Source organism: Dendrobates tinctorius, unplaced genomic scaffold (genome assembly GCF_039654945.1).
Source record: "Dendrobates tinctorius isolate UK_male_01 unplaced genomic scaffold, ASM3965494v1 ptg000143l, whole genome shotgun sequence".
NCBI lineage: Eukaryota > Metazoa > Chordata > Amphibia > Anura > Dendrobatidae > Dendrobates > Dendrobates tinctorius.
This window is the reverse complement of record NW_027361810.1, coordinates 31,283,895-31,308,866: the sequence shown is the minus strand read 5'-3', so window position 1 is coordinate 31,308,866 and position 24,972 is coordinate 31,283,895. Positions and strand designations below refer to the sequence as shown.

At 44.3% G+C, this 24,972-nt stretch overlaps 1 protein-coding gene across 1 annotated transcript in view; it reads left to right on the top strand.

Moving 5' to 3' along the window:
- ITGB6 (integrin subunit beta 6) overlaps positions 1-24,972 on the top strand; it is an 83,397-nt gene that overhangs the window by 16,804 nt on the left and 41,621 nt on the right. The window contains exon 8 of the mRNA XM_073545718.1: positions 16,977-17,066. Within this exon, the coding sequence (XP_073401819.1) occupies positions 16,977-17,066 (90 nt within the window). The remainder of the gene's footprint in view (positions 1-16,976; positions 17,067-24,972) is intronic.

Below are 24,972 nucleotides of genomic sequence, written 5' to 3'. Positions count from 1 at the left end.
ATGTACAATATGGGAATCCCTCATTTAGGTATTGGGTATTCTATGGAGGAACCAGCTCATGTTAAGGTGAAAGCATGCCAATATAGTCCGGTGGCCCCAATTCAGGTTCGTTCCAATCTGTTTCGCAATGGAAGAGAAAAAGAGGAAAGATCAAGGGACACCAGTCTGTCCATATCGGTACACTACTGAAATGTTCCCACGAGGTTGTATGATTCGTGTGAGTGCGCTCATCTAATATGTCATCGCTTTATGGTTGGTGGGAGTCTGACGTTTGGTGACCCACCTTATCTTGAGTATTTGACCAGTGTAGTGCCACTGAATAGCATCTGGTCCCATCCACTTGAATGACGCAGCCCTGTAGTTCTCCTGTACAACCAGTCGGCAGATGTGTCAAAGTTAGAGTTGAGCGAAACGAGTCGAAAAAATTCAAAAGTCGCCGACTTTTGGCAAAGTTGGGTTTCATGAAACGAAACCCGACCCTAGGATGAGGTCGGCCACGAGGTCGGCGACTTACGCGCCAAAGTCGCGTTTCAAAAGTTTGTTTTGCGCTCTTTTTCAGCCAATCAGGATCCACGGACACTGTGGGCAACGTGATGACATAGGCACGGGTCACCACCATCTTTCAGAAGGGCATGCAAGTGATTGGCTTGCTTTGGTGGGCGTCACAGGGGGTATAAAAGGGCGTGCACGCCGACCGCCATCTTACTTCTGCCGATCTTAGTATAGGGAGAGGTTGCTGCTGATTCTGTAGGGAGAGCGTTAGGCAGGGAAGAAGACAAAAAAACTGCTTCTGCTGCTAGCGATTTGGCCTGCACAACACACCAGTCACTGTGTGTGCAGTGCAAGGGGAGGCTATATAGTGGTGTATCAGTGGTGTTGGTTGTTGGGCTGCCTTCTAAGGCTTCCTGACATTCCTGCATTGCTGTTTACCCACTGCTCCGCAAACTGCTTTTTTAAAAGCAATCCCAATTTTTTTTTTTGTCCTGCTGAGAAGACAAAAAAACTGCTTCTGCTGCTAGCAATTTGGCCTGCACAACACACCAGTCACTGTGTGTGCAGTGCAAGGGGAGGCTATATAGTGGTGTATCAGTGGTGTTGGTTGTTGGGCTGCCTTCTAAGGCTTCCTGACATTCCTGCATTGCTGTTTACCCACTGCTCCGCAAACTGCTTTTTTAAAAGCAATCCAATCTCCCTTATCCTCTAGTCACTTTTGTCACAGCTGTGCCATCGAGCCTGTCACATAGCGCTCAGATATCAGTGGGCCTCACACAATCCAAAAGTGTCCATCCAGTGTCCAAAAGTGTGTGCAGAGATTCAAAATCTCCCTTATCCTCTAGTCACTTTGGTCACAGCTGTGCCATCGAGCCTGTCACATAGCGCTCAGATATCAGTGGGCCTCACACAATCCAAAAGTGTCCATCCAGTGTCCAAAAGTGTGTGCAGAGATTCAAAATCTCCCTTATCCTCTAGTCACTTTGGTCACAGCTGTGCCATCGAGCCTGTCACATAGCGCTCAGATATCAGTGGGCCTCACACAATCCAAAAGTGTCCAGTGTCCAAAAGTGTGTGCAGAGATTCAAAATCTCCCTTATCCTCTAGTCACTTTTGTCACAGCTGTGCCATCGAGCCTGTCACATAGCGCTCAGATATCAGTGGGCCTCACACAATCCAAAAGTGTCCATCCAGTGTCCAAAAGTGTGTGCAGAGATTCAAAATCTCCCTTATCCTCTAGTCACTTTTGTCACAGCTGTGCCATCGAGCCTGTCACATAGCGCTCAGATATTCATTGGGCCTCACACAATCCAAAAGTGTCCATCCAGTGTCCAAAAGTGTGTGCAGAGATTCAAAATCTCCCTTATCCTCTAGTCACTTTGGTCACAGCTGTGCCATCGAGCCTGTCACATAGCGCTCAGATATTAGTGGGCCTCACACAATCCAAAAGTGTCCATCCAGTGTCCAAAAGTGTGTGCAGAGATTCAAAATCTCCCTTATCCTCTAGTCACTTTTGTCACAGCTGTGCCATCGAGCCTGTCACATAGCGCTCAGATATTCATTGGGCCTCACACAATCCAAAAGTGTCCAGTGTCCAAAAGTGTGTGCAGAGATTCAAAATCTCCCTTATCCTCTAGTCACTTTGGTCACAGCTGTGCCATCGAGCCTGTCACATAGCGCTCAGATATCAGTGGGCCTCACACAATCCAAAAGTGTCCATCCAGTGTCCAAAAGTGTGTGCAGAGATTCAAAATCTCCCTTATCCTCTAGTCACTTTGGTCACAGCTGTGCCATCGAGCCTGTCACATAGTGCTCAGATATCAGTGGGCCTCACACAATCCAAAAGTGTCCATCCAGTGTCCAAAAGTGTGTGCAGAGATTCAAAATCTCCCTTATCCTCTAGTCACTTTGGTCACAGCTGTGCCATCGAGCCTGTCACATAGCGCTCAGATATCAGTGGGCCTCACACAATCCAAAAGTGTCCAGTGTCCACAAGTGTCTGCAGAAATTCAAAATCTCCCCTGTCCTATAGACACCTTGTACCTTGTTTTACATTACTATATAGTTTGTTGGATTTTGTCTACATTTCTACCAAAAATGAGGAAGGCTGGTGGAAGAGGCCGTGGAATTGGGCGGGGGTTGGCAGCTGGTAATGATGGTGTTGGTGGTGGATCTGATGGTAGTGGCAAGAGCAAAATAGGACCGAATGCAGGAGGTGCTGACCCTGCGTCATCGTCTGGCTACATAAGGCCTCGAACGCTTAGTTTTCTAGGAGTTGGCAAACCGCTTTTAAAGCCAGAGCATCAGGAAAAAGTTTTGTCTTACATTGCTTACTCAGCCTCCAGCTTTATCGCCTCCTCTTCTTCAGTTGTAAAAAGTAAAAGCACTGAGTCGTCATTGGAGGCTCATGTTCATGAACCACACCTTTCCTTGTGTCCTTCACCCCAACCAAGATTGAAGGATGATGCAGGCCATACTACTGATTACTCCATGGAGCTGTTTTCACATACCATGCCTGGATTATCAAGTGAAATGGTGAATTACCCAGGCCAAGATGAATCTGACATGGAGTGCACTGATGCACAGCCGCTGATGGATGATTCTGCTGGTACATTCACTCAGAGCACTACATTGTCCTTGCAGTGTACAGAGCCAGATTCTGACCCTGATGAGACTCAGGTGCCCCTTCCCGCACACTATACCACCATACACGGTGACACAGAGGAAGGTGCACATGACATAGAAGAGGAGGTGATGGATGACCCAGTTGTTGACCCAGATTGGCATCCATTGGGGGAAGAGGGTGCTGCTTCCAATAGCTCAGATGAGGAGCATCCACAGCAGACATCGACATCGCAACAGCTGTTATCTGGCAGGCCCGGAGCACTCCAAAGACAGGTTCCAAACATCAAAAGAGTTGCTGGACAGCTTGTCCAGAGGGTCAAAAGATCACAGCGTGCTAGGCCGCAAAATGTCTGCCAAAGTAGGAAGAGTGCAGTGTGGCACTTTTTTGAACAAAATCCTCATGATCAGGCCAAGGTTATCTGTAAGAAGTGCACAAAGACCTTTAGCCGAGGGAAAAATCTGAAAAATTTGAATACCAGTTGCATGCTTAGACATTTAACCAGCATGCACTTGCAAGCGTGGACACAACACCAAACCTCAAGTGCCACATGTGCAACTGATCACAACGAAGGTAGTCAGCAACGCTACATTGTTTCCCCCACTGTAAGCCCACCGGTTAGCACAGCAGCAAATGTTGAGGTGTCGTTGCAAGACCACAGCAGTCAGGGAATCCCACTGTTATATCAACGAAAGACTGATTCTAGGCCATCAGAAAGAACACCAACTCCATCACCATCATCAACCCTCTCTCAGTCCGCCCTGTCCACCGCTACTTCCACCATATGCAGCTCTCAAGTCCAGCTCACCCTCCCAGACACTATGAGTAGGTCAAGAAAGTACTCAGTCTCTCATCCGCGTACACTGGGTTTGAACGCCCACATTGCCAAACTAATCTCGTTTGAGATGATGCCCTTTCGGTTGGTGGAAAGCATAGCTTTCCGCGAACTCATGGCCTATGCAGTACCACGCTATGACCTACCCAGTCGCCACTTCTTCTCTCGCAAAGCCATCCCAGCCCTCCACCATCATGTGAAAGACCGCATTGTCCATGCACTCAAGCAGTCAGTGAGCGGAAAGGTGCACCTCACAACTGATGCATGGTCCAGTCGGCATGGCCAGGGCCGTTACGTGTCCATCACTGCGCACTGGGTTAATGTGGTGGATGCAGGGTCCACAGGGGACAGCGGTGGTGGGACAGTGCTGCCTAGCCCACGGTATAGGAAACAGTTGGCTGTAGGCGTTCGACCCTCCTCCTCCTCCTCCAGAAGCGAAAGCTCGTCCACAGAGCGCAGTCGTACGAGCACTCCATCTGCAGCTGCCACTGTTGCACACGATGTGTCCCCCTATCGAGCAGCTAGTGGAAAGCGTCAGCAGGCTGTGTTGCAGATGATGTGTTTGGGCGACAGACACACCGCCGAGGTGCTGGCCGAGTACTTGAAGCGACAAACTGAGTCATGGCTGGGCAGTGTACATCTTGAGGCAGGCAAGTTAGTTAGTGATAACGGCCGTAATTTTGTGTCAGCCATAGCCCTTTCAAAACTCAGCCACATACCTTGCTTGGCTCACACCTTGAACCTGGTGGTGCAGTGCTTCCTCAAAAATTATCCGGAGTTAACAGCCCTGCTCCAGAAGGTGCGAAGACTGTGCGCGCACATCCGCCGGTCGCCTGTACACTCCGTTCGTATGCAGAAGCTGCAGCGATTGCTCCACCTTCCCAACCACCGCCTCATTATCGACATTGCAACAAGGTGGAACTCCACCCTGCACATGGTGGAGCGGCTGTGCGAGCAGAGGCAGGCCATAATGCATTTGTGGGAGGATAAAAGAGGGGGAGAAGCCAGCGCTGCTTGTGGTCAGAACGTAGTACATAAAGTGTGAAAACACACATTGGTTTCTATCTGCATTCAAAAATGAGACATATAGCAAAAAATTGATCAATTGTTTGAGCTACCCCGCCACGTCAAGGCAGTCTCGTATGGGGAGTCCTACTCTACGTTTTTTATGTTCACTGTGCCATTACGGCCTCCTAAATGTATAAAAGCAAGACCTCATTACATGCACACTGTACCTCAAGCATTTCAGAATCGCTCCTATGGCACCAGAGAGGACAAGCGCAGGTAAAGGTTAGCCAGGTCCATGCAGACATTTCAGGTCCAACCTCCACACTGCCTGACCAGCACCACAGATAAAGGACGATCCAGGCCCAGATACAGGTGCGTAATCAAATAAAGCCTAGGGTAGGGCAGGGCAGGGCTGCCGTTAATGTGAACAGCAGCCTAGATCAATCACTAAGAAAACAGAAAGAATGGCGTACATGACCCAGCGCGCACGGCTACAGTGGTGGTCAGCCACAAAACCAATATCAAGAAAAAAGAGGGGGAGAAGCCAGCGCTGCTTGTGGTCAGAACGTAATACATAAAGTGTGAAAACACACATTGGTTTCTATCTGCATTCAAAAATGAGACATATAGCAAAAAATTGATCAATTGTTTGAGCTACCTCGCCACGTCAAGGCAGTCTCGTATGGGGAGTCCTACTCTACGTTTTTTATGTTCGCTGTGCCATTACGGCCTCCTAAATGTATAAAAGCAAGACCTCATTACATGCACACTGTACCTCAAGCATTTCAGAATCGCTCCTATGGCACCAGAGAGGACAAGCGCAGGTAAAGGTTAGCCAGGTCCATGCAGACATTTCAGGTCCAACCTCCACACTGCCTGACCAGCACCACAGATAAAGGACGATCCAGGCCCAGATACAGGTGCGTAATCAAATAAAGCCTAGGGCAGGGCAGGGCTGCCGTTAATGTGAACAGCAGCCTAGATCAATCACTAAGAAAACAGGTCTTGCTTTTATACATTTAGGAGGCCGCAATGGCACAGCGAACATAAAAAACGTAGAGTAGGACTCCCCATACGAGACTGCCTTGGCGTGGCGGGGTAGCTCAAACAATTGATCAATTTTTTGCTAAATGTCTCATTTTTGAATACAGATAGAAACCAATGTGTGTTTTCACACTTTATGTATTACGTTCTGACCACAAGCAGCGCTGGCTTCTCCTCCTCTTTTTTCTTGATATTGGTTTTGTGGCTGACCACCACTGTAGCCATGCGCGCTGGGTCATGTACGTTATTCTTTCTGTTTTCTTAGTGATTGATCTAGGCTGCTGTTCACATTAACAGCGGCCCTGCCCTGCCCTAGGCTTTATTTGATTACGCACCTGTATCTGGGCCTGGATCGTCCTTTATCTGTGGTGCTGGTCAGGCAGTGTGGAGGTTGGACCTGAAATGTCTGCATGGACCTGGCTAACCATTATCTGCGCTTGTCCTCTCTGGTGCCATAGGAGCGATTCTGAAATGCTTGAGGTACAGTGTGCATGTAATGAGGTCTTGCTTTTATACATTTAGGAGGCCGCAATGGCACAGCGAACATAAAAAACGTAGAGTAGGACTCCCCATACGAGACTGCCTTGACGTGGCGGGGTAGCTCAAACAATTGATCAATTTTTTGCTAAATGTCTCATTTTTGAATACAGATAGAAACCAATGTGTGTTTTCACACTTTATGTATTACGTTCTGACCACAAGCAGCGCTGGCTTCTCCCCCTCATTTGTGGGAGGATACACGGCCAGGCACTTTGAGAGCAGACATGGAGTTGACAGGTGTGCAGTGGTCGAAGCTGAAAGACCTTTGTAAAGTCCTTCAGTGTTTTGAGGAATGCACACGGCTGGTAAGCGCAGACGACGCCATCCTAAGCATGAGCATCCCACTTATGCGTCTGCTCATGCAAACTTTGACGCACCTTAAGGAGCAGGCGTCTGCAGCCAATGTTGATGAGGAGGAAGAGGAGGAGGGAATCCTTGATGACATTCAGCCATTGTCTGCTCAGGGACCTCTCCTGGACGAGGTGGAGGAAGAAGAGGAGGAGGAGGATGATGATGGGGATGATTACTTAGGGGAGGAGGATGCATCTCGTGGGGCAAGTGAAAATGTTGGCGTGGCAAGGTCTGGTACAGGGTTTGTGCGTGACTGGAGGGATGTGGATTTGCCAGAAAGTGCTCCTCCACCCAGCACTCGCAGTGCATCATTGACACCGGGAACATTGGCCCACATGTCAGATTATGCCTTGCGGATCCTAAAAAGGGACCCCCGCATTGCCAAAATGATGAACGATGACGACTACTGGTTGGCCAGCATCCTGGATCCACGCTATAAAGGCAAATTACAAAACATCATGCCACAGGAGAACCTTGACCTAATATTGGCTAATAAACAAGCAACTCTGGTAAATCGGTTGCTTGAGGCATTCCCAGCACACAGCAGCGGTGATGGTTCTCACACGAGCCGTACGGGCCGGGGCAGCTTGGCAGAGGTGTTCGTGGTGCACACAGCAGAAGTGGCGTTGGAGACAGGGGTTTCATGACAATGTTGTGGACTGATTTTTCAAATACCGCTCACACAACTGGTAATACTGCATCGATGGAAAGTGACAGGAGACAGCAGTTGTCAACTATGGTTACAAACTACTTTTCCTCCCATATCGATGTTCTCCCACACAGGTCATTCCCCTTTGACTATTGGGCCGCTAAACTGGACACCTGGCCTGAATTGGCCCAATATGCCTTACAGGAGCTCGCTTGCCCAGCTGCAAGTGTGCTATCGGAAAGAGTCTTCAGTGCAGCTGGATCAATCCTGACAGAAAAAAGGACCCGTCTGTCAACCCAAAATGTGGATGATCTAACCTTCATTAAAATGAACCACGCATGGGTTTCCAAGGATTTTGTCCCACCTTCCCCTGATGACACATAGGGTGACAGAAAAATGGCTTGCTTTGGTCCACCTCTTCCTGGTACATCACCTATTTCGCCTTTTGCATCAGCTGAATGTCCAACATCAACATATGCCACTTTCTAAAACTCCCTAACTGTGCTGCCTCCCCCCCCATGGCCGGGGTCACCACCTAGCGCACGACACCGTGCGAGTGCCGTTGCCCTGGACAGGTGGGTAGGCCGACTCTTGGGCGCGGGCACTGGCACAGGGTCCCTCATAGTGCAATCAAGTGTCTCTGACGGTGGTGGTGCACACCCGCCGTCAGACACACCGCTGTACTATGAGGGGCCCAGTGCCAGTACCGACGCCCACGAGTGGGCCCCCCTTGCTTGGGCAGGGCCCCAGCATTTGCAATCTTTACCTCTCCCTGCTCCTCCGCTGTGTAATCTGGGCCGTCAAATCCATACTGTGCCTGACACCGTCTGAGCCTGCCTCCTGATGTATAGACATATATTTTGAATGTGTACGCTATCCATACATGTTATCCGGGGATACGGTACCCTTTCTAACCTTTGTGCAATCACGTGCAATCCATACTGGGCCTAACACCGTCTGAGCCTGCCTCCTGAGACATATATTTTGAATGTGTACGCTATCCATACATGTTATCCGGGGAAACGGTACCCTTTCTAACCTTTGTGCAATCACGTGCAATCCATACTGGGCCTAACACCGTCTGAGCCTGCCTCCTGATGTATAAACATATATTTTGAATGTGTACGCTATCCATACATGTTATCTGGGGATACGGTACCCTTTCTAACCTTTGTGCAATCACGTGCAATCCATACTGGGCCTAACACCGTCTGAGCCTGCCTCCTGAGACATATATTTTGAATGTGTACGCTATCCATACATGTTATCTGGGGATACGGTACCCTTTCTAACCTTTGTGTAATCACGTGCAATCCATACTGGGCCTAACACCGTCTGAGCCTGCCTCCTGAGACATATATTTTGAATGTGTACGCTATCCATACATGTTATCCAGGGATACGGTACCCTTTCTAACCTTTGTGCAATCACGTGCAATCCATACTGGGCCTAACACCGTCTGAGCCTGCCTCCTGAGACATATATTTTGAATGTGTACGCTATCCATACATGTTATCTGGGGATACGGTACCCTTTCTAACCTTTGTGCAATCACGTGCAATCCATACTGGGCCTAACACCGTCTGAGCCTGCCTCCTGAGACATATATTTTGAATGTGTACGCTATCCATACATGTTATCCGGGGATACGGTACCCTTTCTAACCTTTGTGCAATCACGTGCAATCCATACTGGGCCTAACACCGTCTGAGCCTGCCTCCTGAGACATATATTTTGAATGTGTACGCTATCCATACATGTTATCTGGGGATACGGTACCCTTTCTAACCTTTGTGCAATCACGTGCAATCCATACTGGGCCTAACACCGTCTGAGAATGATAGATGGGGCCCACCATACACTGGAACATTCCAAAGGTGGACATCAGACACTGGAGCAGCATTTACAGGGCCCATTATACACTAGAGCATTAGAAATGGGGCCCATTATGTTTGGAGCATTATTTGGGCCCATAAGACAGAGCTTCATCCATGGGGACCAACATATACTGTAGCATTATGTGGAGCTCATCATATACTGTTTCAAACATTATATGGGACCAATGATTCTGTATGGAGAAATAGATGGGCCTCGTCATGAGATGTAAAAAGTGAGGTATTTTTCATTGTACTATACCGCTATTTCTCTGCCGTATCGGAGCATGATGAGTTGTGGTATGTGTTAAAGGGGCGCTCTTTCGCCCAGGGCACATGAAAACCTGGAGCCAGCCCTCCCCCCCCACAGTCTGTAGCCAAATAACCCCCATTTTTCAGTGCGTAACTTGTATTATGAAGTTAATTAAGGTTGACAAGCTTAAGTAAGAAGAATTGATGCTTTTGGCATTCAAATGGGCACTGTTGGTGTGTTTCCTGTCCTCCTCTCACTGCCGACTTTTATTCCCCATTGACTTACATTGGGTTTCGTGTTTCGGGACGACCCCGACTTTTCCCTATAATCGGACGATCTTGCTCGACCCGACTTTTGGAAAAGTCGGGTTTCACGAAACGAAACGCGACCCTAAAAAACCAAAAGTCGCTCAACTCTAGTCAAAGTACAAGGAAAGACTGTGATGGGGCTGACCGCTGTGACCCCATTTTATCCCATGCTGGATCATCATGGCTTAATTCACATCTATTGCAGATTTAGCTGGTCTATCAGTCCCAGAGAAGTAAATAGATTGGTGATCAAGCATGCTCAGTACCGTTCCATTCTCTTTGGGGTCTTTCGGAACCCCATTTTTTTTTGGAATCAGTGGACATTCCCCTAGTGATCAGACAATTCTAACCTATCCCACTAACCCATTAACGTGTAGATATCTGATAGACGTTTTGAGTGAAACACATCCTTCAGAAACTGCAATTTCAGCAATGCTTGCTCCTTTTTTTTTTTTTTATAAACGTTTATTTTTTTTTAGACCAATTTTTGCACAATTAAGAATTTAACTGAAAGGTTCCAGATTTCAGAATAGCTTTCATCCTAATGGTAAATCACCTGGCTTTTTGCAGTCTGCACATTACGCATTCTGTGGGGATGGTTTGCCGTTTCTGTGCTTCTTGTGCTGCTCTGGTGCATTTAGCCTACACAGTGATTTAATATGGAGAATTGCATTAGCCTTTGATTAATGGTGTTTCTTCCCTGGGATGAGCTGGGTCTAAGCTTAAATGAGAATATAATGAGCAATATTTCCTGTGCCTGTGTAATCAGTAAGGAATAGGATGGCTTGTGTTGTGCAGAATCAAGCAAAGGCAAGATACAAACAATCTAAGATCTTATATTCTAGTGAACAGATGTCTTATCTCCCATTAAGCTGTGTGCAAGCCACTATATGGCGGCATATCTGCCATTATATAGTTGTGATTTGGGTAGCCTGTCGGAGATGGTCTTGGCTTGCAAAATTAGTGGAATACAGGGGAACACCTATGAACATGCCTCTAAAGGGGACCTTTCACATTAAACAAATACTCTAGAGCCAGGTGGCCAAGGAGCAGATTAATATATAGGATTATGGTAATTTAATGATTAAAAGGCAATATACACCATAGCACAATTTTTGTATTGTTCACTGCTTCCTATATGCAGAGTTAAGCAACTTTCTAAATCACTTACTATTTTGCTGCTGCAGTATGTCTGTATTGATAACTTCATTATCTAGCTGAGTCCTCTGCAAAAATGTTACAAATCTGTCAGAACTCCTGGCTCCGATAGCTCTTTCTGCTCTCCTAACTCCCTCCTCTCAGTGTTAGGGCTCATTCACACGACAGTATTTTTGGTGCGAGTGCCGTCTGTGAAAAAACAGGCAGCACTCAGACCAACATTATTCAATGGGGCAGTGCAAATTAGCGATTATTTTTTTTTCACTGACCGAATCTGCGTGTGGAAAAAAAAAAATCGCCGCATGCACTAGTTTCTTCTGTAAATCGGATGAGACTCAACCATTTAAGTCTAAGGGCGCATGAAAAAAAATCGCATGCCATGCCAAGAAACAGTATAGCGTCCAATTTTTATGGATTCATTGCAATTTTGTGACATAGGAAACTGTAAATGATTAATAGCTGCTGTAAAAAAAACAAAAAACAGATTACATACGGATAAAAAGTAAGAAAAAAAAAACCTCCCATTTGTCTGGATGTTATTCTGAACTTTTTTAATATGTTCATGTGAACCTGCTAGAATGAGGGTCGGAGAGGAGTATGTACACAGCTATGCAGTGGAGAGGGAGAAACCATGTACAGTCTCAAGTTTCAGAGAGGGCAGAGCAAATAAACCAAATACAAGAAGAAAATTACATTAAGATAAATAACTTATTAAGAGCCCAAAAAGTCAAGAGCACGAGGAATGTGTAGAAAATATATCAAAATTTTTTATTAATACCTCAAATACCAAAGTATATAATGGATGCTACTTGTCAGACTAGAGAAATTAAACAGCAAGTTGACACATTCAATACAGGATAATGCTGTTATTAATAAGCTCAGTGGTTTCACAAGTACGGTACATATAATATCCAGATTAAAGAAACAGGACAAACAAAAATACAAAAAAATGGATAGTATAAAAAAAACAGGAATTAATCCCACTGAAAAGGCAGACTATCCACCATGTAAAAAGGTCATAGTGCCATTTACCAAAAGGTATAATGCAATAATTTGCACACATGCCGAAACATTATATGTTAGTACATATTGATGGTAAAAGTCTACCATATCCAATAGAAAACAACTGTCCTGATGCTAAAGTGCCTAAGTGCATGTAAACAAGAGAATATGCCAAGTAAAGTTTACTCTGAAGCACCCTGAATACAATGGAACCACGTATTATGTGCATAAATTATACTGAATACCTGAATTATGTGCCAAAACTGCTGCATCTACCCCGGCGCGCGTTTTGTCGATTCTTCTTCCAGGGGTGGTTCTGATAGCTCTTAGGGGTACTTCACACATAGCGAGATCGCTGAAACGTCACAGGTTTTGTGATGCAACAGCGACCTCGCTAGCGACCTCGCAACGTGTGACACATAGCTGCAACCAAACCCCCCGCTGCGATATCGCTGATCGTGCTCGAATGTCCTAGGCCATTTTTTGATCGTTGGTGTCCCGCTGGCCAGCATGCATCGCTGTGTTTGACACCATAACAACGACGAGCGACCTCGTTGGCGACTCAGAACTCACGCCTATCGAGCTGCTGTTTGACAAGGTCCCAACGACCGCCGAGGTCATTATATGGATCGCCATATTGTTGCTGCATCATTGAGTAGATCTGCTTGTTTGACAGCTTACTAGCGACCATGTAGCGACGCACCAGCGATCCTTACCAGGTCGTATCGTTGTCCGGATCGCTGGAGTGTCGCTATGTGTAACGGTACCCTTACTCCTCTGCGGAAAGCAAAGGATTCTCCAATCACAATGACATTTTTACACACTCATTAGACACCTCAGTACAAAAGATAGGGTTGAGACTATTTCGGCTATGTACATTTGTAATTTCCAGAAACAATAAGAAGTTAGAATCTAAAAAAGCCCCTATGACCCGTATAAAAATTACAAGATTTCTAGTTTTATCTTTAATACAAATTGTGATATGTAAAAAAAACCAAGTTAAGGCTGGTTTCACATTAGCGCATTTTCAGCGCGCGCACGGCCGGGGGTAGCTCCGCCCCCGATCCGGCTCTCTGCCCGGCGTGCCCGCCCCTTCCTTGTAGCGCCGCCTCCTAGCGGACAGCGGCGCCTGCGATCGGCGCACCCTATCTTTAGCATAGGGTGCACCGATCGTGCGCAGGCCGTGCGCTAGTTGCGCTTTGACCTGCGCTGCGCACTTTTGACGGTGCGCCGTGCGCGCCAAAATCCGAAAAGTTTGATTTTGCGCTAATGTGAAACCAGCCTAAGCCAGTTTCTGGAAGAAAAAAAAACATCTGCTTTGTACAACAATTTAATTACAAGTTTGCAATTTTTTGGCTTCTGCAGCCTGTATGTATCACAGTACATAACTGGTGACAAAAACGTTAACGAAGAATACTTTTGGTGCCCAAATAAAATACTTTTTTTCTCCATTTCTTAAAAATTTGATGTGTCTATGATTTTTCTGAAGCTGAAGGAATTTGTACAGATTATTATGATCGGAATGGTATTCATTTAACAGCTCACAGTGAGTGTTGATGATGGGTTCATATCAGTATTCTAGGGTAAAGATATACCATATGTTGCCTATAAGTTTTATGGGTTTTTTTTATAGGTCTTCAATGGGTTTGTAAACAATGTTACCTGTTTTCCCGAAAACAAAAAAAAAAATCAAGTTGACTAACCTGGCATATAGCAATCTAACATATCCAGAAACTGTTTTGATTCTCATGATCTGCAACTCTTCATATGCATTCTGCCAGCACTATAGGTGCCATAACTTCTTTTTTTTCTTCACCTTCTAGAATGCGTTGTTCATGCCAATGCTCAATTCCTTGGCTGCCCTGGACTGATAGCCAGTCTCTCTGTTATGTCTGAATGCAGTTTTACAGACAGTAAAGCACAAGCAGAAAGACAAATCTTCATCTATATTTCTTTTAATCTGTCTTGGGGTTTCTGCTGCTAGGAATGGATAACACTTGGCAACAGGCAGTGGACAGCAAATTACACAGAAAGGAGGCTGTTATGAGCTCATTTTCTGTTCCACCAGTTGAGAGTTCTCCTTCCGTTCTCCCTCTGGTGGTGACAGGAGGTAGTGAGGTTGGTTTAATTGGTAGTGATCTGCCACCTGGTGAGGAAGATAACGATTGGATCTCTGGAGTATCAGACTGGATATAAGACAGCCGACGCCCTATCCTGGTGCTGGTGATTCAGTCTGCTTCTCAGGTCTTGGACTCAGCTCTGTTCCAGTCTTCTCAAGTTAAGTTGGTTTTTGCTAATGTTCACACTTGCTCTTGTTGGTCAATTCAGTTTTTTGTGTGGTCAGCCAGCCCGGCAGGGCTGTGCTGAATTTCCACTCTTATTTATCTGTATTTGCCAAATTGCCTTTTTTTTGTCCCTTATTAGATTGGCCTCTTTTTGCTCTGTATCAGAATATTTCAAAGTGCTGATATAGTGGGAGAAGTCTAGTGACTTCAGGGTTAATTTTGCTATCAGTTGTGTTGGACATTTTGGTAGGGTTTTTGGCAGATTGCAGACAGTATCTTTCGTTTCCTGTCCTTTCTAGTTAGTTTGACCCCATCGTTTGCTCAGCCTATTTTCCTGCCTTTGTTTGTGTTTTCATCTTGTTTCACCGTCAATACATGTGGGGGGCTGTCTTTCCTTTGGGGTCTGCTCTGGGGCAGTTAGTTTTCCTCTTTTCCTGCTTTAGGCTTATTTAGCTCTCCGGTTGTGACGAGGCGTCTCGGACCACCGTAGGAACGCTCCACGACTGCTGCTAGTTGCGTGTTAGGATCAGGGGTCTGCAGTCTGCATAGTTACCAACCTCTTTGGTTTTCTTAGACTTAACTTGTGTTGTTTTTTATTTCCTCCTCGGCGACCCGTTCATAACAGGAGGCAGCTAGTTGCTACCATTTTGGGATGACCATTTTCCAGTATAGATCTATAGATCAAATGAGATCAAGTGGTAAGAAAGTACAGTAATCATTGGAAAAAAAAAACATCTGAAAAGGCCAATACTTTGAGCACCTGCTATACAGTAATCACTGAGTTCCTAAAACCAAAAATATGACCGCATTTGCCAAAATGTAAGATGCTTTATCTAAGAGAAGTTCTTGAATAGAAACTTGATCCATTTTATCTACAACTATCCCTACGCTGACGGCCCAAGTAGATGACACATTGAAATATTAGGAAATATTTGTATTTTCAGAGTAGCTTGGAAATAACTTCAGGCTGAGCTCCAAGTTAAACAATAACGATGTCGTTGGGAGAATATTCAAGGAATGCTGGCAGAAAGACATTCTCAAGTATTGCTTCAGAAGCGATCACATGATATAGAAAGTATATAACTCAGGACTATAAAGCCCAGCTCTGTGATCACAAAACTTTCTTGTTTGGTTCCATTGTACAATTTTATGAGATATAATATGTAGTTCAATCTCCTTCTCATGGAGTTACTTCAAGTATAACTAAAGTTTCACAAGATTTCTTGTACACATTTTAGAGGACTTTAAACGTCCTGTAGATCAGCAGAGGTCTAGGTCTCGAAAACCCCAAGATTGCGCCCAAAAAATTGTGCGAAAAGCTCACATTAGCAGCAAGAAGACTTTCTACTGCTGCTGCTGTGTGCACCCTCATGTAGGAGATGAATGCTTTAATTAATGTCTTAAAAGCTTTGGACACCTTTGCGCATGCATGTAAGCTTTTTTTTCTTCTGCAGCTTACATGTTTTACAATGCAAGCTGCTTGATGCTGTTTAGTGTCAATCCCAAGTGCCATGTTCTCTCTGACCCAGTCTTCAGACTATCTTCTAAACTTTGGAACATGCATCTATGCTAAAATCAAACCAGATTTCAGTTTAGATGAGCATTTGGGAGATTAGAGAAGGGCTTACGACTGAGGTATCTGGTAGTGGAGATTGAGACTAAACAGAATCAAGCAGCTTGCAAGGTATTGTAATATATGCAAGCTGCAGAAGACAGACTGTTTCATATAACTCAAAGAATGCAAAATAGCAGTAGCCTACTATTAATACATTTCACACGGTAGTAACTAGTTGGCTTTACAATGAATGTAAAGAAATGTGATTTGAATTAAGATGTCAGATGAGTCTACTTACATGCTGGAAATATTCCCAGAGGAGCATTGCGGCTTTAAGTCTCCTCATCTCGGCATGCTTAGCATGCCATTCTCCGCAAGGAGAGATTATACTTCTTGGATATCGGTCAGGCGCCTCTCTCACAGCCAAGCCAGATCTCACACTTTGCACTGATGAGGGGCAGTACCCCGAAACACAGTGTCTGCAAATTGAGATTCTGGCTTGGCTTTTATCCTAAGTCATGTAACAAGGCTCGTTAAAGGGTCGACATTGACTCTTAGGATTGCTACTTTAAATAGGTGGCACTAGAGTTCTAGTCCGCCTCGTCTCTGAAGAGACAATTTGCATAATTAGCATGCTGGAAATATGAAATAATAGTGGTACTTCAGAAACTGTTTTTAATCTGTATGGGAATTTCTTCTACTGTATATTGGGGAGGGCTGGCACCGTTTTTGGACCATATACTGGGACCAGAGTCATAAAGATGAAGATTTACAGCAGATTAACCTGCTGAATGTCAAAAATGCTATTGTGCCATCGGCAGTATAGGTAAGTGCCATTGTCTATATGGAGTACCCTAAGTCAATAAGTTCTTGGATTCTTCCCAACTGTCAAATATGCCAAAATATACCTCCTATAAATACTGTATATTACGTGAGGAAAGTTTACAGTTTTCACTTTAGAACAAACTTAGTATATTGCTTTTTCCTTCCTCATTACAGAAATATGCCAAACTCATACCTGGAGCCACTGTGGGACTACTGAACAAAGACTCTGGAAATGTATTACAATTGATTTTATCAGCATACAAAGTAAGATTTCATATTTTAATACATTATATGGATATTTTATATATGTATATATTATATATATATGCCTCACTGCATACAGAGGTACTATGTGAGGGCTCATACTGTACATAGAGGCTATGTGGGGGTCACACTTTATATAGGATGCCATGTGGGGGCTTACATTGTATATAGGAGCTATGTGGGGCTCATACTGCAAATATGGGGACTATGTGGGAGCTCATACTGTATATAGGAGGCTAGGTGGGCCCATGCTGTATATAGAGGGGATATCTGGGGGCTCATATTGTATATAGAAGGGCTATGGGGGGGCTCATTTTGAGTATAGGAGCTATATGGGGCTTATACTGTATGTAGGGAGTTATGTGGGTCTCAAACTGTATAGAGAGTCTATGTGGATGCTCACATTGTATATAGAGGGGCTCAAAGTGTGTGTGTGTATACATATATATATATATATATATATATATATATATATTATATAAAGCTCAAGTGTGTGTATGTATGTATGTATGTATATATATATGTCCGGGATTGGCATCCGCACCGTCGCAACTACAGCCACAAAATTTGGCACAGTCACACGTCTGGACCCCGAGAGTGTCCTAAGCTATGTTGTGAGGCAAAATTTTAACCCCACGCGTTCCAATTCACCAAAGAATTTTGCCCCTATCTACATAATGGGGAAAAAGTGTGTGCGTGTCAAGCCCCACCCCTCATTATGATGTCATAATGGTTGCCATGGCGACGCTGACGTCATCATAGGTTGCAAGCCCCGCCGCTCACTATGATGTCATAATGGTTGACTATGGGATGGAGGATGTGTGATGGGTATATGGGCGCTGGACTATTGGATGGAGGATATGTATGACGGGTATATGGGCACGGGACTATGGGATGGCGGATATGTATGATGGGTATATGTGCACGGGACTATGGGATGGAGGATATGTATGATGGGTATATGGGCATGGGACTATGAGATGAAGGATGTGTGATGGGTATATGGGCATGAGACTATGGGATGGAGGATGTGTGATGGGTATATGGGCACTCGACTATGGGATGGAGGATATGTATGATGGGTATATGGGCACGGGCCTATGGGATCGTGGATATGTATGATGGGTATATGGGCATGGGACTATGGGATGGAAGATATGTATGATGGGTATATGGGCACGGGCCTATGGGATCGTGGATATGTATGATGGGTATATGGGCATGGTACTATGGGATGGAGGATGTGTGATGGGTATATGGGCATGAGACTATGGGATGGAGGATGTGTGATGGATATATGGGCACTCGACTATGGGATGGAGGATATGTATGACGGGTATATGGGCACGGGACTATGGGATGGCGGATATGTATGATGGGTATATGTGCATGGGACTATGGGATGGAGGATATGTATGATGGGTATATGGGCATGGGACTATGAGATGAAGGATGTGTGATGGGTATATGGGCATGAGACTATGGGATGAGGATGTGTGATGGGTATATGGGCACTCGACTATGGGATGGAGGATATGTATGATGGGTATATGGGCACGGGCCTATGGGATCGTGGATATGTATGATGGGTATATGGGCATGGGACTATGGGATGGAAGATATGTATGATGGGTATATGGGCACGGGCCTATGGGATCGTGGATATGTATGATGGGTATATGGGCATGGTACTATGGGATGGAGGATGTGTGATGGGTATATGGGCATGAGACTATGGGATGGAGGATGTGTGATGGATATATGGGCACTCGACTATGGGATGGAGGATATGTATGATGGGTATATGGGCACAGGCCTATGGGATGGAGGATAATTATAATTTGCTATAACTAACCACAGTTAGTTACTATGCCCGGGCAGCGCCGGGCTCTTCAGCTAGTATATATATATATATATATATATATATATATATATATATATATATATATATACAGTACAGACCAAAAGTTTGGACACACCTTCTCATTCAAAGAGTTTTCCTTATTTTCATGACTATGAATATTGTAGAATCACTCTGAAGGCATCAAAACTATGAATTAACATGTGTGGAATTATATAATTACCAAAAAGTGTGAAACAACTGAAAATGTGTCTTATATTCTAGGTTCTTCAAAGTAGCCACCTATTGCTTTGATTACTGTTTTGCACACTCTTGGCATTCTCTTGATGAGCTTCAAGAGGTAGTCACCGGAAATGTTTTTCAGTTCACAGGTGTGCCCTGTCAGGTTTAATAAGTGGGATTTCTTGCCTTATAAATGGGGTTGGGACCATCAGTTGTGTTGTGCAGAAGTCTGGTGGATACACAGCTGATAGTCCTACTAAATAGACTGTTAGAATTTGTATTATGGCAAGAAAAAAGCAGCTAAGTAACAAAAAACGAGTGGCCATCATTACTTTAAGAAATGAAGGTCAGTCAGTCTGAAAAATTGGGAAAACTTTGAAAGTGTTCCTAAATGCAGTGGCAAAAACCATCAAATGCTACAAAGAAACTGGCTCACATGAGGACCGCCCCAGGAAAGGAAGACCAAGAGTCACCTCTGCTACGGAGGATAAGTTCATCCGAGTCACCAGCCTCAGAAATCGCAGGTTAACAGCAGCTCAGATTAGAGACCAGGTCAATGCCACACAGAGTTCTAGCAGCAGACACATCTCTACAACAACTGTTGAGAGGAGACTTTGTGCAGCAGGCCTTCATGGTAAGATAACTGCTAGGAAACCACTGCTAAGGACAGGCAACAAGCAGAAGAGACTTGTTTGGGCTAAAGAACACAAGGAATGGACATTAGACCAGTGGAAATCTGTGCTTTGGTCTGATGAGTCCAAATTTGAGATCTTTGGTTCCAACCACAGTGTTTTTGTGCAACGCAGAAAAGGTGAACGGATGGACTCTACATGCCTGGTTCCCACCGTGAAGCATGGAGGAGGAGGTGTGATGGTGTGGGGGTGCTTTGCTGGTGACACTGTTGGGGATTTTTTCAAAATTGAAGGCATACTGAACCAGCATGGCTACCACAGCATCTTGCAGCGGCATGCTATTCCATCCGGTTTGTGTTTAGTTGGACCATCATTTATTTTTCAACAGGACAATGACCCCAAATACACCTCCAGGTGGTGTAAGGGCTATTTGACCAAGAAGGAAAGTGATGGGGTGCTATGCCAGATGACTTGGCCTCCACAGTCACCAGACCTGAACCCAATCGAGATGGTTTGGGGTGAGCTGGACCGCAGAGTGAAGGCAAAAGGGCCAACTAGTGCTAAGCATCTCTGGGAACTCCTTCAAGACTGTTGGAAGACCATTTCCGGTGGCTACCTCTTGAAGTTCATCAAGAGAATGCCAAGAGTTTGCAAAGCAGTAATCAAAGCAAAAGGTGGCTACTTTGAAGAACCTAGAATATAAGACATATTTTCAGTTGTTTCACACTTTGCTAATTATATAATTCCACATGTGTTAATTCATAGTGTTGATGCCTTCAGGGTGAATCTACAATTTTCATAGTCCTGAAAATAAAGAAAACTCTTTGAATGAGAAGGTGTGTCCAAACTTTTGGTCTGTACTATATATATATATATATATATATATATATGTACACTGCTCAAAAAAATAAAGGGAACACATAAACAACAGAATATAACTCAAAGTAAATCAAACTTCTGTGAAATCAAACTGTCCACTTAGGAAGCAACACTGATTGACAATGTTACATTTGTGGCCTGCTGGAGGTCATTTTGCAGGGCTCTGGCAGTGCTTCTCCTGTTCCTCCTTGCACAAAGGTGTAGGTAGCGGTCCTACTGCTGGGTTGTTGCCCTCCTACGGCCCCCTCCACATCTCCTGGTGTACTGGCCTGTCTCTTTGGTAGCGCCTCCAGCCTCTGGACACTATGCTGACAGACACAGCAAACCTTCTTGCCACAGATCGCATTGATGTGCCATCTTGGATGAGCTGCAATACCTGAGCTACTTGTGTGGGTTGTAGAGTCTGTCTCATAATACCACGAGTGTGAAAGCACAACCAACATTCAAAAGTGACCAAAACATCAGCCAGAAAGCATTGGTACTGAGATGTGGTCTGTGGTCCCCACCTGCAGAACCACTCCTTTATTGAGGGTGTCTTGATAATTGCCAATAATTTCCATCTGTTGTCTATTCCATTTGCACAACAGCATGTGAAATTGATTGTCAATCAGTGTTGCTTCCTAAGTGGACAGTTTGATTTCAACAGAAGTTTGATTTACTTGGAGTTATATTCTGCTGTTTAAGTGTTCCCTTTATTTTTTGAGCAATGTATATATATATATATATATATTTATATATATATATATATATATATATATATATATATTTTTATATATATATATATATAATTTCAATTTATTTATTTTTGTAAATGGGTTTATAGTTCATGGTTGATAAAGTATTAAACACATCTTTGTGGCTTACTCCAATAGCCTGTTGGCTCTCATGTTACCCTAAGCCCCTGTTTAATCCATCCTTGCCTTGACAAACACAGGGCTGCTTAGAGGGCCCAATCTCATCGCAAGTCGCTCTGCCACTAAAGCCCCCGTTACACTAAACGATGTCCCAGCGATCCCACCAACGATCCGACATGATGGGATCACTGGGACATCGTTAGACAGCCCCAGCGATCAGGACCAGCGACGCTGGACGCTGGTTTCTAATGTAAGTGTTGGGTATCTAGGAGCCGCGCGACTCCTGGATACCCGACGTTTACATTAGAAACCAGCGTCGCTGATCGCTGGTCTCTTGCTGCCACACGCAGTGATGCGTGCTGGGCAGCGGGAGACCAACGATCGAAAAACGGCCATGGCCGCTCGAGCACAATCAACGATAACTGGCAGGGGGGCCGGTCGCTGATCCCCGTCACACACAGCGATCTCGCTAGCGAGATCGCTCTGTATGACAGGACACGAACTCGTGAAAGCGAATCTTACTGCTGGCAGTGGTAACCCCCATTAGTTATTTTTATCCGGGAATTCATAATTTTAAAGGGATTGTCCATTTTGGGCAATTCCTTTTAGTCGCTTGGCCTTTGCATGATTATAGCAAAGTGAGAATCGTGCTCATCGAGATCATATGTCGGTCAGGGGGAAAAAAACAAAGTTTTTATTTTTTTCTGCATTAATCTATCGAAATATGAGTTTCTATGTCAATGTGTCTCCTTACGCTAGCAGGAAAGCCTAACTTACAGCCAAGCTTAAAAAAAAACCATAAAATTAATTACAATTGCATTTTAATTAAGCCCTGTTCATTCTATGACATGTCTATTTCTACTTTACTAAATATTCTATCTATAAGAAATTCTGGAGCATCTTTTTTATAACTTTTCTTTGTGCCATTCTTTTGTTTTTCCTCCTAAAACTTTATCAATAAATTGTCAACTGGGTGTTAACAGTTGGGGGCGTGTCCCTGCACTGTATCCAATCAGTAATAACTCTGCATGACTGTACATGGACACACCTCTTTGACACCCAGTTTTTAATGTATTCATACTGTAAATATACAGAGGGAACAGGGGAAAGGCACAATGCAGAGTTATGATAATGTAGAAATTATTTTTTTGTAGAGTGAAAGTATTTACTAAAATGGACATATCAGGGTGGGGTACCCTTTAAATGTTTTGTGGATGTGACAAAAAATGTTTTCATTGTGAACACATACTTAAAATGCTTGAACCAATAGCTATTAATACATAGAACGGGTATTTGGCAGACTAGGCACCCAGAGCAAAAGATAAAGGAGCACCAGGAAAATAAGGCAGAGCCAAAAACATGTAAAAGGAAGTAAATAAATATAAATAAATCTCATCATTGTAAATATTAAATACAACCATAAAAATGTAAAAAAAAAAAATCTGAAAAGTACAAAAGATGTACATAAAAGAAAAAACAGTCATAATCTGTAAGTCTCACAATTCACCCCAAGTACTAATGTTATAGACTAGAGCAGAGCTGGGCAAAGTGCGGCCCGCTAACCACATCAGGCCGATGCCTTCGCCCGCTGCCTCTCCACCGCGGCTCGCTTCCCAATGTCATGCGCTGTCCACATCTTCAGGATGTGCGGAGAGTGAGTGCATTGGAGACAGAAGCAGAGCACTGGGGGAACTCTAGCAAGGTGGGTATGTTTTTTTCATATGTATATGGAATCTTTGCATGTACTTAACAGGCTAAGCGGGAGGCTCACATTGTACTTAGGGGGCTCACACTATATATAGAGGGGCTATGTGAGGGCTCGTACTGTTTATTGGAGGCTATGTGGAGGTTTACACTGTACACAGTGAGGCTGAGGGGCTTCATACTGCAAATAGTGGGCTATGTGGGGCTCACACTGTATGTAGGAGGCTATGTGAGGGCACACACTGTATATATTAGGCTATGTGGGGACTTATACTGCATATGGAGGGGCTAAGTGAGAACTCATGCTTTTTATGGAGGAACTATGTGAGAGCTCATACTGTATATAGAGGCTATGTGGATGCTCACAATGTGTGTAGAGGGGCCCATACTGTATGTAGAGGAGCTATGTGGGGGCTCATACTGTATATAAAGGGGCTATGTGGGGGTTCAGGCTGGATATAGAGGGGCTGTATGAGACTCATACTGTATGTAGGGGCTGTATTGGGGGCTCATACTGTATATAGGGTGGCTATGTGGGGATCATACTGTATGTAGGGAGCTGTATGGGGGCTCATACTGTATATAGGGTGGCTATGTGGGGCTCATACTGTATGTAGGGACCTGTATGGGGGCTCATACTGTATATAGGGGGCTGTGTGCCAGCTCATATGGTATATAGGGGGATGTCAGCATACTTAATTCTGCTCAATATTAAGTTACACAATTCATATTAAATAATTAGAATTAATATGTTACTATTAATACTGAGCAGAATTCATTGCAGCTTATTGGTTTGGCCCTCCACAAGAGTCACGGTCTCTCACGTGGCCCCCTCGGAAAAATTAATTGAGCAATAATAAACAAAAATAAAATAATTCTACACAGACCATAAGAAATCGCTAACAATGAAGCATTTCCCTATGAAAAAAGAAATGTCACAAATCATACAAAGAAACAATCTCTCAAAAAATATAAAGTGTGACTATGCAATAAAAAAAAAAACAATTGATAGTGTAAGGAACATAGGACTATGATGGTAAGATGAATAATACCAAGTTCAAGGCTCCAAACAAAGAATGAATATATGGTACTTAAAATGGGAATACATTGCTTTCCTGGCTCTCGCCGTGCTTCCGCAGCACTAATATAAGCTATAAATGTTATCTCAAAGGATACATGACAAGATAAAATAGGATAATATAAGACAAATGTGTCTTCCTCTGCTAGGTATGAGGGCCATTCCCTTATCCCATGCATTGCTATGCTCATCACTTTGGTGAAAACTGGGTTAAAAACTCCATTACTGGACTATTTTGTTTCATGTGGATCCAGATGATACAAATCGCTTTTCTGTTTAAGTGCTACAGTGGCAAAACCAATATGGATATGTCGAATCATGCAGCGTTAGTAATGAACTCAAGCCTTGTGCTTTACAGGCTTGCATTAGCCACCAGCCTTCTCTCCTTCCTATCTTGGCTATGTAATCACATTTGACATTAATGGCTGTATAATATGACACACTATTTTATCAGCAGCAGCTGGTTAATGGCCCAGACTTACAAAATAAAGCCGGCCATGACTAAGACTATTATAATGCTGTTAAGTCAGTATGATGCCAGGCAGAGGGGAAATTTAATTTACCAATGCAAAGCAAACTCTCATGTAAAGGGAAGAAGAAGATGGGACATTAGTCTGCAGAGTGCTTCTCCAATACCAAGTGTCAGAGCTACAGGAGTTGGTTTTAGAGGACTTCA